The 14,625-nt window shown below is 39.1% G+C and overlaps 5 protein-coding genes across 5 annotated transcripts; 2 read left to right on the top strand and 3 right to left on the bottom strand.

Annotated features, from left to right (window-relative positions):
• Nucleotides 1–1,710: 1,710 nt before the first annotated feature.
• Nucleotides 1,711–2,725, bottom strand: LOC139883383 (uncharacterized). The gene is made up of 2 exons (XM_071867565.1): nt 1,835–2,725; nt 1,711–1,731 (listed from the first exon to the last, which is right to left on the bottom strand). Exons 1-2 carry the CDS (start codon nt 2,723–2,725, stop codon nt 1,711–1,713), a joined length of 912 nt encoding a protein of 303 aa, XP_071723666.1.
• A 427-nt stretch (nt 2,726–3,152) lies between these two features.
• Nucleotides 3,153–4,880, top strand: LOC139883392 (probable NADH dehydrogenase [ubiquinone] 1 alpha subcomplex subunit 5, mitochondrial). Its single transcript, XM_071867573.1, has 2 exons — nt 3,153–3,465; nt 4,690–4,880. Exons 1-2 carry the CDS (start codon nt 3,153–3,155, stop codon nt 4,878–4,880), a joined length of 504 nt encoding a protein of 167 aa, XP_071723674.1.
• A 500-nt stretch (nt 4,881–5,380) lies between these two features.
• Nucleotides 5,381–7,857, top strand: LOC139883382 (uncharacterized). The gene is made up of 7 exons (XM_071867564.1): nt 5,381–5,669; nt 5,966–6,303; nt 6,420–6,572; nt 6,809–6,901; nt 7,142–7,200; nt 7,460–7,553; nt 7,636–7,857. The coding sequence occupies exons 1-7, from the start codon at nt 5,381–5,383 to the stop codon at nt 7,855–7,857; spliced, it is 1,248 nt and encodes a 415-aa protein (XP_071723665.1).
• A 244-nt stretch (nt 7,858–8,101) lies between these two features.
• LOC139883381 (uncharacterized) lies at nt 8,102–9,217 on the bottom strand. Its single transcript, XM_071867563.1, has one exon. The coding sequence runs from the start codon at nt 9,215–9,217 to the stop codon at nt 8,102–8,104; it is 1,116 nt and encodes a 371-aa protein (XP_071723664.1).
• Nucleotides 9,218–9,926: 709 nt separating this feature from the next.
• LOC139883380 (transcription termination factor MTERF8, chloroplastic-like) lies at nt 9,927–11,009 on the bottom strand. The gene has a single exon (XM_071867562.1). It carries the CDS (start codon nt 11,007–11,009, stop codon nt 9,927–9,929), a length of 1,083 nt encoding a protein of 360 aa, XP_071723663.1.
• Between the last annotated feature and the right edge of the window lie 3,616 nt (nt 11,010–14,625).

Here is a 14,625-nt window from a genome sequence, read left to right as displayed (position 1 = left end):
CGGACTTTATCTTTTAAAGTAAGTCCACTCGACCGTCTCAACATCCTCATCTCTGCAACCTTAACCTTGTGCTCTTGTTGTTTCTTTATCGGCCAACATTCACTTCCATATAGAATAGCAGGTCTCACTGCTGTTCTATAGTTATTCCCTTTGAGCCGACTTGAGATATGTCTATCACACAAGATACCGATTGCTTTTCTCCATTTTGCCCATCCCGCTTGTATGCGATGAGTGACATCCTTGTCAATCTCTCCATCTTGTTGTGGGATAGATCCTAGATATCGAAATCTATCGCATCTAGGTACATCTTCTCCTCCCAACTGAATGGTACTAGACTGACCCCTTCCTTGTCCACTAAAATCGCAATGCATATACTTCGTCTTACTACGACTTAATCTGAAATCTTTTGACTCCAAGGTCTCCCTCCACAACTCTAACTTTGCATTTACTAATTCTCTGCTCTCATCAATCAAGACGACATCATCCGCAAACAACATGCACCATGGTATATCGTCATGGATGTGTCGAGTCAATATATCCATCACTAACATGAAAAGATATGGGCTCAAAGCTGAGCCTTGATGCACGCCTATGGTGATTGGGAAATCTGACGTGTCTCCTCCATTTGTCCTCACGCTAGTCCGTACTCCCTCATACATATCTTGAATGAGAGTGATATACTGACTAGAGACACCGTGTTTGGCCAAAGCCCACCAAAGAATATTTCGAGGACTCTATCATATGCCTTTTCAAGATCTATAAAAATCATGTGCAAATCTTTTTTGTTTGTCCTATACTTCTCCATCAAGCTTTTCACAAGAAAGATCGCCTCCATAGTCGATCTTCCGGGCATAAATCCAAATTGATTATCGGATATTGTAGTGGTAGACCTCACTCTGCGCTCAATAACCCGCTCCCATAACTTCATAGTGTGGCTAATGAGTTTGATGCATCGATAGTTTGCGTAATCTTGAATATCTCCCTTATTCTTGAAGATTGGAACTAACGTGCTTCTCCTCCAAGCATCTGGCATCTTACACGAGACCATTATCTTGTTGAACAGTCTTGTCAACCACACAATAGCCATATCTCCAAGACACTTCCATACCTCAATAGGGATATCATCTGGTCTGCATGCTTTTCCATTCTTCATCTTCCTCAACGCTTCTTTTACTTCATCAAAGCGAACCCTTCTTAGATAGCAGATCCTCCCATATATCTCTAGAGGAGGGTCCTCAATATGCTCTTCTTGGCCACCATTGAAGAGTTTATCAAAGTAATTCTTCCATCTTAACTTGATATCCACATTGGACACCAAAACTTTGTTCTCTTCATCCTTTATGCACCTTATCCCGTTAATATCTTTGCCAGCCCTCTCTCTTCGTCGGGCTATTTTGAACATGTCCATTTCTCCTTCTTTAGTATATAACTTCTCATACAAACCGTCAAAGAACTTGTTCTTCGCTTCTTTGACAGCCCTTTTTGCCTCCTTACTTGCCAATTTATATCTCTCATAAGCATTGGCATCTTGAGATTTAGGCAAGCTCCTAAATAACCTTCTTTTTTCTTTAATTTTATCCTTTGTAGCCTCATCCCACCACCAAGATCCTTTTGGTGCGACTCCTTTGCCTTTGGAGACTCCTAACATTGAGGAAGCAACTCTTTTAACACATCTTTCCATCACCTCCCACATAGAGTTCACATCCTCATTTAGTCCCCAAACGTCTTCACCTGTCATGGACTTCTTGAAGTCTTCTAGTTTGGTTCCTTTGAGGCTCAACCAACGGATTTTGGGTTTATCATCCCTCCCCTTCTCTTTCTTCCATTGCCTTACCTTTGAGTCTAGCACTAATAACCTATGCTGTGTCGTAAGTGCCTCACCCGGTATGACCTTGCAATCCTTACATTCCTGACGATCTCTTCTCCATATCAGGAAGAAGTCTATTTGACTTAGATTTCTACCATTTTTAAATGTCACCAAATGAGAATCCCTCTTTTGGAAACAAGTATTTGGTATCACCAAGTCATATGCCGAAGCGAAGTCGAGGATGGACTCTCCCTCCTTATTTCTACTCCCATATCCGTATCCTCCATGAGCATCATCGTATCCGTCATGATCTTTGCCCACATGTCCATTAAGATCTCCTCCGATGATGACTTTCTCACCATTTGGGATGCTTTGCATTATTGCATCCATACTAACCCAAAATTCATGTTTGATGCTATCACTCAATCCTACTTGAGGAGCATAGACGCTGATAACATGCAACACATCTTTTCCTATCATGAGCTTGATGGGAATTGCACGATCTCCATATCTTTGGACCTCGATAACATCATCTAGGATGGATTTGTCGACTACTATTCCAACTCCATTCCTGTTCTTATCTTTTCCGGAATACCATAGCTTGTGGCCGCTCTTGCCTAACATCCTACTCTTTTGGCCTGTCCATTTCGTTTCTTGAAAACATAGGATGTGCACCTTTCTTCTCTCCATTGCCTCCGCTATCTCCAATGACTTCCCCGTAAGAGTACCTACATTCCAACTACCTAATCTTAGTTTTCTATATCTTACTCTAACCTCCCTTACTTTCTTATGACCCTCACTCCTATGCTTTCTATACCCACCTATATTTTTACCCTCTATCTCAGAATGAGATGGAACTAACTTTTTTACCCACACCCGTTCTGCAATGTGTGGGAACCCTCGCTCATTTAACACCATATCCGGGCGCCGACATGGCGCGTTGCTCGATGAGGACGACGACCCCGACCCTTGCTCATTTATCGTTGCACCCGGGATCCGATACAGCGCGTCGCTTCTGAGGTTACCCCCCAAGGAATATATCGTAGAATTCATATCATGAGATTTGACTATTTTTACGCTGGCCGCCAACCTACCACAACCCTCCTTTCTCATCACGGGCTTGGAACCGTGCAATGGCGGAGTTTTGGGCCCAAACCCAACTAAAAAATAAAAATACATTAGCTAACTCGGCCCAATAAATAAAAAATTACACGATGACGTGGCAAAAGTTCAGAGTCTCTATACTGAGCTTTTGTTACTACAACAATGGATTAAAAAAATCCACTCTTTTCTAACCCAAAGAACAAGAAGCAGAGAGAGCAACCCTATAGATTGATCTGAGAAGATGTTCCTCCGTGCAATCGGACGGCCATTAATGGCCAAAGTGAAGCAGACGACGGGGATCGTTGGACTCGACGTGGTCCCCAACGCGAGGGAGGTGCTGATTAACTTATACAGGAAAACCCTAAAGGAGATCCAGGCCGTCCCTGAGGACGAAGGCTATCGAAAGGCCGTTGAGAGTTTCACGCGCCACCGCCTTCAGGTATGTAAAGAGGAAGAGGATTGGGAGGCGATTGAGAAAAAGCTTGGTTGTGGCCAAGTTGAGGAGCTTATCGAAGAGGCTCAAGATGAGCTTACGCTCATCGGGAAGATGATCGGTTCGTTTTCGATCCCTCATAGCATTGCTTAATTATGTTTTTAAATTGGCTTGCACACTTTATATTCATTTGGTAGGAAATGATTTAGTATGTCTGTTAAATCGATTTCGAGCTCATTTAAAGAATTATTGTAATGCTGTTTGTGGTACGGTTTAGAGGTCTTTTGCCTTTGATTGGGAGTGTTAAGAATGTGTATTTGCTATAGAATAGTTTTTTTTCCCGACCATTTATGAAGAAAAATCATTGGGTATCGGTTTTAAGTTTGGATTTTTTTCGCTAGTAAGTTCATTTGATTGCTGTTTGGGATTTTTTAAAGTGGATATTTGATCTTCGGATCTTTCAGGAGAATAATTAAGGCATAATGAAGCAGTTACTTAGCATGTGTTTCTAATTGAGCTGAATTCTGGGCTATGATTTAATGTGCCTCTTATGATTTATTCCATAATAATTTAAAAGAGTTCATACATGATGTTAAATGACATGTCCGATAGTGTACTGGCTTTGATCAGCAGTTGTTGAAAATGTGTTTCAGCTATACAGTAATTGTTTCCATCCATTAAAGATGAAAATTCGCTGCCTATCAGTTGGAAGTTAGGATTTTTCACTAGTAGTTTCATGTGAAGTCTGTTTGACAGATATTTGGTTGTCAGGGTCTTGGAGGTGAATAATCAAGGGAAAAGTAAGCATTCGCGTAAAATAAATCGATTCTAATTCAACAAGTTAAAATATTGACCAGTTTGAGGACTGTCCTGGTCATCTAGAGTTTAACAACTGACTACTGTTGTTTCAAGATATGGATTGGCCCTTTCCTATGTAAAATGTGAAATTTCCAAATTGTACTGGTAAACCAGTGGTCGTATAGAGTTTGGCGGCTCATTACTTCTGATTCAAGATCTGAACTCGCTCGTTCTTAGGTAAAACCATGAAAATCTCTAAATCGTTCTGGTAAACCAGTGGCCCAAGCCTCACTCCGGGCCTTTCCTCCTATGTTATCCCTTCAATAAACCTTTTTGTTCTCTTTTGCATCGTGTTATGGTATGAAAACCCGTTAAGGTTCACTTTAGCGAAGCCATTAAGGATCTTGTTAAATTTCGCCCTCAAATTTCTGTTTTAAGATTCAGTGTTAGGCCATGTTATTGGGGGTTTATTTGATATAGTTTGTTCATGACTCGAGGTTTGATTCTGTTACAAGTTTTGTTTTTGACATTTTGTTTGACTTTGCAGAATGGGATCCTTGGGGTGTCCCTGATGACTATGAATGTGAGGTTATTGAGAACGATGCGCCAGTTCCGAAGCACATTCCTTTGCACCGACCCGGTCCGCTTCCCGAGGAATTCCATAAGACACTTGAGGCAATCACTTCACAGAAGGATGCTCCGGCCGTTACCTCCGGTGAATCAAAGTTAACGGAGTAGTGCTGCAGAGAACTTGGCTTGAAGTCGTATTTTCTTGGACAATTTCTCGTTTCTGTTTGTTGTTCGTTAAATATGCATCTATGTGGTAGCAAATGCATAGAGTTTGGTTTTTAAGGTCAAGGCTCAAAAATCGAACAACTCAAATTAATAATTTTGAGATGTAACATCATGTGTTAAAAATTGAATTGGGATGATTTTCATTTCTTTATTTTCTTAAATTTCAATCTTGCAATGGTATTGAACACCACGAATGATCAAAGGCTTCGAATAAATTTGGCAATGGTATATGGTCAAATATCGTAAGTTTTCATCGTTGAAGAAATATCGATATGAGACTTGACTTGCTACACGAGACACATCATTCACCATTTTACCTGGCTAACTTTTATTAAAGTTGTTTTGCCCCTCTAATGTTTTGATTTGTCAAAATAGTCCTTTCAGAGATAAAGCTAACAGCCTTATCCAACCATTATAATGCCAACCTAACTAGCTAGCTATCTATGGCTTCTTCTCTTCAACAATATTCATGGCTGACTTCTCTGAACACAATTTCCTCATCTTCCTCAAAACCCACCAGCTGCAAACACTTAACCACTTCATTCAAGCATCCATTCTCTGCCACCGCTTCCTCCTCCTCCTCCGGCTCCGAACCTTCACCGGAAAAAGCACCAGAATCACCAGTGGACCCTGTTAAGGCAGCGTTTGAGAAAGCTAAGGCTTACAAGAATTTAGCTAAGTCGAGTTCAAAGCCGAAAACTGATCAAAGCCCAGTTAAGGATTCTGCTGGAGGTTTGTAGAATTCTGTCAGTTATTAAACTTGGAATTGTTAATTAAGGATATGAATTCATCCTGTTTTCGAGAAACATGAACATTCATGTTACTTGACCCAGCACTGTTTAAACATGAGATTAGTATAAATTTGGATAAGATTTTATAGTTTACCCCAAAAATTTGATACTAATTATAATGGAGGCATGCCTTGAGTAAAAACTCCTGGCTCAAAAGAGTTATATTTTCTTGATGATTGTACTTTGTCGGAATTATTTGAGATAGTCACTTGTAGATGACAAGTGAAAACTTTTTAGGCTTCAAACAGGAAAGTAAAGGTGGTTTGCAAAATGAGACTGTAGAGAAGGCTGATAAGAAAACAAAGCTGACAATTTCGAGCATTGATTTTGTGGGCCTCAACTTTGCGGATAAGAAGATAGGCAGGGGATTGCCAGCAGGTTTGACTCAGGTAGAAGAGCAATTTTCAGAAGGGGACTTGTCTGAGGTAGAGATTATTGTAGGAGACGCCAAGAACTTGGGGGATAATTCAGAAACTTCAGAATCGGAGACTGTCCGAGAGGATAATTCAGATCTCTATAAGCCAAAGGTTTCTACTTGGGGAGTCTTTCCAAGACCTGGAAACATTTCCAAAACGGTATGAAGTTAATCATCTAAAGTCATTTGAGTTTCGTTTGGTTTGAAGTTTAATCAATTTATCTGGCCAAATTGATGCTTATGTTGTCAAGTTGTAATCTGTTTTCATATATGTAGTTTGGGGGAGGAAAAGTCATTCGTCCAGGGGACGTGCTGGAAACAGAAGAAGATAGAGCTGCCAAAGATGAAAGAACGAGACGACTTGTTGCTGCTTACAAAAAGAAAGCTGGTTTAACTATTGATCCAAAACTAAAATCTGAATGTGAGAAGGTACAACACTTTTTTGGCGCTAGCTTCACAACCTGGCTGATACTTAAAGAAATAATAGGTGAATTTTCGAGCTTAGGAATAGTATGAACCAGAAATATAGAGACCTTACAGCTGAAATTTGGCTGCAAGTTTGCTTACTTTGGTTGAGGCCATTTAAATTTAAGTCGGTTACCATTTCTAGGACATCTGTAAATTCTATAATTCATTTTGTCTGATTTAGGTATTGGTGATGGCAGGCATTACAGGATGGTGACAGATTAATGGACTCTGGGAAACTGAAGGAAGCTTTGCCATATTATGAAAAAGTTATAGATAAATTGCCATTTAAGGTATGTATCAATGTCTATATTGAGAAATTTCTTCCGAAATGAATGCAGAGAATGTTGAGATTGAGCCGATGCATGATTTTATTTACTTTGTAATCAAGCTCATCAAAGTCAAGACATGATCTTCCTTTTTGTATCTTATTTTTGATATTCATTGCTTCTTGCATGTATTTCCAATAAAACCTAGAGTTGTTCATAGCTTCAACGGTTACAATTTTCTTAACCAGAAAACTGTTTTTGCAGAGTGAACTGCATGGCTTGGCTGCTTTGCAATGGTCTATTTGTCTGGATTCATTAAACAGGTATTTTGTCAATCTCGTTGAATAGTAGGACTCACAATTAGCCGATTCCGGCACCATCATCAGAATTTCACAATTTGTTGATCCATTTTGGATTGGGAACAACTGATGCTAATGTATTTAGACAATTATGATTTACCATCATACGTTGCAAAAATTAAAAGAAGTATCTGTGACTGAATGATGATGAGTGTTGTTAGTTTGATTTGCATTGCACACTTAAAATAGGTTAATAACTGAAACCTATGGCTATAACTTACAGGTCAAGTGAGGCTCAAGTTGTGTATGAGAAGCTTCGGTCTCATCCAAATGTTAAAGTTAGCAAAAGAGCTAGGGAACTCGCATTCAGTTTTCAGGTACGTTTTTGGCCACTTCTCCAAGTCATTCATAGCATATGATATAGCCTATAAATTTCCTGTTACGATTCCTATGTGACAGGCCATGGAAATGATGAAGTTTAATACAAGTTCAAGTTCTTCATCAAGAAATACAGGCTATCAGAACTATTTTGAGGCCTTTATTGACGATAGAACCAACATTAGTCGACAAGAATCTGAGCTTGAAGGAACTCTGAATCAAGCCCTCCCATATGTGATTTTCCTCATCTCTCCCATTGTCATGGTGTTGGTAATCGCTGTACAGAAAGGAAATATACAGTAAAGACTGCTAGTAGAATTGTACAAAATCATCGAAAGGCACTCATTTTTCAATGCCATGTATCGATCAACTTCAAGATATTTTATTCAAAAAGTAGATAATTCATCTTTCCTCACAATGTACTATAGAATACTAACCAAAGTGAGTCAAGACAAAACGGACCCTAAATGTCTTTCTTTAAAGTTGTTTGATGAGTATTACAATGTACCATGTGAGAATAAATAAATGGGAAAAAGTCGGTAATAGTTCAGCTTCTCTTTTGTTTCGCACTAGCCTCATACATCTTCAATAAACCAGGTACCCTTTCCTCAAACTTGCTGATAAAACTTTTAAACCGTTCATCACTCTTTGTCAAATACGAAGTTACTCTATCCACTTTGACAAGCTTCTTCGACTCCAAAACCTCGAGAACATTGTATCTACGACCGATCTTATCAACTGAATGGTTCAGAACAATTGGATGAGCAATTACATACTCTGGCTCGAGCTTCAAAACCTTGACGAAATAATCCATGCCAGCCCTGATCCTCTTCTCAGAAAGAACTAAACAGGATGGGTATTTCTTGAACATAGACAAAATGTCTTCTTGAGTCCATCCTAGACTCTTATATACTTCACATTTATTCTTTAATGTTCTTTCCCTCGAACCAGCCAACGTTTTTAAGACATGAGTAAATGTAGGGGACTTGAGATCGAGCCCTAATTCTTTAACGGAATTGTAATTCCGGATAAAAAAATCAGGATTTGTCGTAAGAACCCTCAGGCCATACAAAAGCAAAGTGGCTATATTACGAGTAGGAATTCCTCCTTTTTTCAGGAACTCAATATTTGGTTTTAATCTTTTATCCAAGTCACTAGTCAACATCCAAATACTACGCCTTACAGCTTTTACCACAAGATCACTGCTTCCTTGTATCTCCTTCAAGAACTCTAAACAAGGTTTAACCCTCTTACACAAACTGCTACGAAGAATTACTGGGTGTGCTACAATGAGATATGTTAAATTCGTACCTGTGTATCCATTTTGTGCCAAGTATTCCAATTTTGGCTTTAGACTTGTTTCAACATTGCTCCTGAGGATGCTAGGAAACTTCTCCACTACTTTGGCGATCTGGGTTTTCTCAAATCCGTTAGATTTCAAGAATTCGATCACTGATATTGGATTTCCAAGCTTGTTCTCGTCGAGTTTGAGCTTCTGGGCAGCTGAAAGGGCGGATTTTGATGAGAGCCCACATGAGTTTATGAGGAATTTAACTGTGATTGATGATGATTTCTGCAAAGGAGAAGACGAAATACCAGTTGATGTTGATAAGAATCGCTTCTGAATTAGGGTTAGACAGATTTTTATTGGGGAAAATCTCATTTTGGACACTCGAGCACACGACTGTCGAGTGAGATTGAAAGAGGGAAGATTTTGGTTCGAATTAGGGCTTTTAAATTGGAGTTCTTTGAACTAATGCCATGAGTAGTTTACTAGTTTTACGAAATATTCAATAGGACCCCTTATCTATATTTTGTTCCTTTTAAATCCAAGGCTTTTCAGGTAGGAAGAAAAAAACTCTATTTGATAACCCAAAAATATAAATACTGGTACTCTTGCCCAAAAAATTCTCTCTCTCTCTCTCTCTCTCCCTCTCTCTCTTTCAATAGTGTCAGACTCGAAATCATTTTTCACAAAGAAGAACAAATCTCAAGCTCAAAATTGTTATACAATTGTTAGTCTAATTCACAAATTTTCTAAGAACAAGACAAATTATACATGAAGATGCAAGACAGACTATCAAGATGCAAGACTATGTGAAGTTTAAGAAGTTTTTGGCTAGAAATATCATATATGGATGGACTATATCAACTATGGAAATGGACAATATCCGTGTTGAATATGCAAGGACCTATCTTTATTCATTGAGAGTGAGAGAGGACGTAAAGTAAATCAAGTCATGGATTCAATCAAACGAGTAATAATAAGGATGAGAAATCAAAAAGATTAACAGGATGAACATAAACCAGTTAAATTCAGAATCAAAACAAATTTGCCAAATTAAAACAGGTACATTTAGTCAACAATCATCCTATTTCTCTAGTTTAGCGGTAGACTCGTACATTTTCAGTAAACCAGGTACCTTTTCCTCAAACTGGCTGATAAAGCTTTTAAATCGTTTTTCACTAACTGTCAGATACGAAAGAAATTCATCCAATTTGACAAGCTTGCTCGACTCTAAAACCTTGAGAATATTAAATCTATGACCTATCTTATCAAGTGAATGGTTCAGAATATGAGGACGAGCAATTACATACTCTGGCTCAAACTTTAAAACCTTGACGAAAAAATCCATGCCTTCCTGGATTCTCTCCTCGGAAAGTGCCAAACAGAATGGGTGTTTCTTAAGCATAAAAAGGATACCTTCTTCACTCCATCCCAGACTCTTAAATACTTGAAATTTCTTCTTTAATGTAGCTTCATTCAGCCTACTAATCACTGCAAGGGCATAAATATATCCAGGGGACTTGATATCAAGCCCTAAATCTTTGACAGCATTATGGGCTACTGTTGTTGCGCACAGAAACACTTTGGCTATATGACGAGCAGGAAGTCCTCTTTTGGTCAGAAAATCGATATTCTGTTTATAGTTCTTATTAAAACCAGATGTGAATAGCCAGCCACTGCAATTTAGGACTCTAATAATAAAGTCATTGCTTGTATCTATCTCCTTTAAAAACTCAAACATAGGTTTAATACAGCCACGCAGACTTCTCTCGAGAATAGTAGGTTTAGCTACAACGCACTCAACCAAATTCGTACCTCTAATTCCGTTTTGCGCAAAGTATTCCAATTTGGGCTTCAGATTGCTTTCAACTCGGCAAAAGAGGACGGCAGGATATTTCTCGACCAACTTGGTGATGTGGGTTTCATCAAATCCGTTAGATTTCAAGAATTCGAGCACCGATCGAGGGTTTTCCAGTCTTTTCTCGTCGAGTTTGAGCTTTAGGGTTGTCGAAAGGGCAGATTTTGATGAGAGCCCACATGAGTTTATGAGGAATTGAACTGCCAATGAGGACGATGATGATGATTCTTGCAAAGGGACAACAGCTGATGTTGATAAGAATCGCTTCGGAAATTGGGTTTGAAAAAATTTCAATGTGAAAAATCTCATTTTGGACACCCAAACAATCTCGTCTCGAAGTCGGAGTCGCAGCGAAAAGAGAGTGAGACTAAAACAGGGAAGGGCTTTTTTGTTCGAATTAGGGATTTCAAATTACCACCATGGAACATCTAATTTGAGGTGCCCTTATGAATAGTGCCCCCACAGCCATTGAATTCCAGCCGTTTGATCCATTTAATCTTCAATCACTGCCGTCCGCTGGAGTGGCAACAGTGAATGAATAGTTTTCAAACCCCCACCACATGATCTCTTCCTTTACGCGATTTTGGCCGTCTATTTGTTGGGCTTATTCGTCTTACTGTGGTCTCGACCTCATGCAACAATTGTCTTTGCTCAATCCCTCTACACCCTTCCACAGCTTCTCCCTGCTTACACTCCATTTCCACCGCCTACCTCCGACCTCTGTTTGGCAGCCGCCGCCCGACCTTCGACCGCCATTTTTCCAAGCAACAACCCCTCTCCCTTTATTATCAAAGCCTGACCACAAATAGTGTCTACATTTAGTGTCTATAGCTTTTATGATGGATTTTGGCAACAAAAATGCAAGACACCAGCACACTAGTATACTTCTCAAAACAGATTGAATTAATTGTAATCTCCCTGCATAAGATAAATGTTGGAAAAAATTTAGGTGCAGTTAGTAAATACTGTTGGTGCTGTTAGTGGAGAAAATTACAAAATTACCCTTTATTTTTCATTTTAACTTTCGTTCTCGTTCTTCAACATACCAACTCTTCTTTATCTCGTTCTCAATTTTTCCAGAAACTGGCCTTCACCGGCGGCTTCGTCGCTATCTTCTTCTGATTTTAGACAAGTCATATGTGTCCACACTCTTTCTGTCGAGCCCGTCGTCATGCTGGTGTCGGATTTTCGAGTTTCAATTTTGTTTCTACTAGATCTAAGGATAAAGTTTCGGTTCTATTTTTCAGACCCATTCCCGACGAACCTAAAATATTCGGACTGATTTCGTCGAGCTCGTCATGGTGGTGGTGACATATTTTCGAAATTCAAAGTTTTTTTTCCTTTAGATCTAAACATTAAGTTTCAGGTTCAAATTCTCAGATAAATTTCCTGCGATATGAGGTGGCCTCTCGTAGATTCACGTCAGGCAGAGCTTTTTGAGACCTTGTGTTCTCTTGGTTGAGACCTCTCCGTCGTCGTGTCCGTTGATGGCTGGTGGCTGACGAGCTGGTGCCTCGATTTTCGTCTTAAAGGATAATTTAGACATTTTTTTAATTTAGTTTAGGTGTGTTGGTTTCCATCTAAGATAATATTCCACATGTTATATTTTAATTGGGTTAATAGCAGCAATAACATCTTCTTTTTTTTTAAATGAGCAGCAATAACATCTACTAAACGGTTTTCTTAAAGAATACTTATGATTAAAGTTGAGTTGTGATCCCCTAAAAAAAAAAAGTTGAGTTGTGATTAAACTGGTAGAACGAACAAAAACTCTCTCTCTCTAAACTCCCTCTAATTAAAAAAAACCCTACAGCCGCCTCGCTCAGTCTGCCGCCGCCCGCCCATTTTCGGCGACGGTGGGGCTCTCACTCCTTTATTTTCATCCTCCTCATCTTTAGATCTCCATCCCATTCAATTTTGGTTTCATCTCCCCCTGGATTCCGGCGATTTTTCCCCTTCTTTCTACCCTAGATCCAGATCTTCTTTCCGACAACAATGAGAGCAGCGGGTGGCTCGACGACTACGTCTAGAGACATCTTCTTGTGCGAACCAAGAGCCTGTTGAAGGTGGTTTCGTCGTCTCTCTGGATTTCTCTCCTAGGCTGGGAAATTTTTGGCGTCTAGGGTGCGGTGGTTGGTGGTGGTGGCTTGGAAGAAGGTGGCCGACAGAGCTGGGGTCGATTTTGCCTTCAATCCCTCTTTTTACTTTTTCAGATCTGAAATCCTCTCGCATGCTGGTGGCCGACAGCTGATGTTTTGACGAAGTGGACTCAATCTTGGTTCTTGTGCGAACAAGGAAGCCGATATAGTCGTCTTTGGGGGGGCTCTTGGTTTGCTTTCCATATGGTGATGAGCTTGGCAGCCTCTGGAGTGGTGGCCGGTGGTTGGTGGGTGACGGATGGTGGCAGTCGAGTCGTGGACCAGTTGGGCTTCCCTGGTTGCTCGAGGAGGTAAAGGACTTGGCCGATGCGGCTCCATCGGAGTGTGTTGTCTCCAAACTGTTATGGTCGAGTGTAGGAGATGTGGAGGTTTGTTGTAGATTTTTTATTTTTTAGCTTTTTATTGTTAGGTTTTAGGCTTAGATTCCGGATACTTAGCGATTCTAGTCCATTATTTTTGTTTGGTAATTCTCATTGTGGCTTTGAGTCTTTTGTCGACTGCTTTGCTGTTGGAAGCTGTTTTCTCGATTTCTTTTGAGGGATTAGGGAATGTGCCCTCTGTAAAACCACTAGCCATTATGAGATCATTTCTAAGGTTCTCATGGCCAACACTAAAAAAGATGGAACTCTTATGCTCATTGACTTGTAAACCTGACACTGAATGAAAACTCAGTAAAGTATCTTTCAACCATTCTAAAGAATTATTATCTCCAGCACAAAATAAAAATAAATCATCAGCAAAGCACAAATGATTTAATTTTAGATGAGAACAATTAGTGTGAAATTTAAAATTAGCAGGTATATTCTTGAGACTCCTAGACAAATATTCAATGACTATGACACATAATATAGGAGACAGGATCTCCTTGTCTTAAACCCCTTTTGCCCAAAAAATAACCTTCTATACTACCTACCATTAATCATCAATGAATAGGAAACTGATCTAGCACAACTCATAATCCACTGTATAAATATTGTAGGAAATCTAAGACTCAATATCATTTCTTCAAGAAAATCCTAACACACAGAGTTATAGGCCTTCCCGAGATCTATTATACAAGCACACATCAATTCATTTTGTTCCTTGTGGTACCCTTTTACTAGGTCATGTACTACAAGTATATTATATGTAATGTTCCTACCACTAACAAAACCTAATTGTAAAGGACTGATGAGACTGCTAAGAACTCTACACAATCTACTTGTTATAACCTTAAAGATTATCTTATACACTATGGTGCAACATGCGATGGGTCAATAGTCAATAAGTCCAGATGGGTTAGGGATTTTTTAGTATTATGGTTAGCACTATTGCATTAAATTGTTTAGACATATGACCAGTATTAAAGAAATGTCTAATAGCCTTAATTAAATCATCCCCAACCAAATTCCAAGTTGTTTTAAAAAATTTACCATGAAAGCCATCCATACCTGGCGCTTTACTATCACCAATGCTCCACGATGCTCTTTTTATTTCTTCGTTTGAAATACACGTGACATAATTGATTTTCATTAAATCATGACATGTGACATAAAAATCTTGAATTCTGATTTTATTTCCTTAAAATCAAAATAAAAACAATTAAAATATTAAATTTAGTGACACATGTCATCATATCATGAATCATTAGTCATTACATTAAGTCACTATCCTAGCATTTCTCTTTAAAAATATTTGATATTTTAAATTTTAATGGGATGTTTAATTAATAGATGTAATGAGGGTATTCTTTTAAAACAAAAAACTTTTTAAATCATGCAAGTTGC

This window comes from Rutidosis leptorrhynchoides, unplaced genomic scaffold (genome assembly GCF_046630445.1).
Source record: "Rutidosis leptorrhynchoides isolate AG116_Rl617_1_P2 unplaced genomic scaffold, CSIRO_AGI_Rlap_v1 contig39, whole genome shotgun sequence".
Classification (NCBI taxonomy): Eukaryota; Viridiplantae; Streptophyta; class Magnoliopsida; order Asterales; family Asteraceae; genus Rutidosis; species Rutidosis leptorrhynchoides.
The sequence above is the reverse complement of the archived record's forward strand: the minus strand, read 5'-3'. Positions and strand labels throughout refer to the sequence as shown.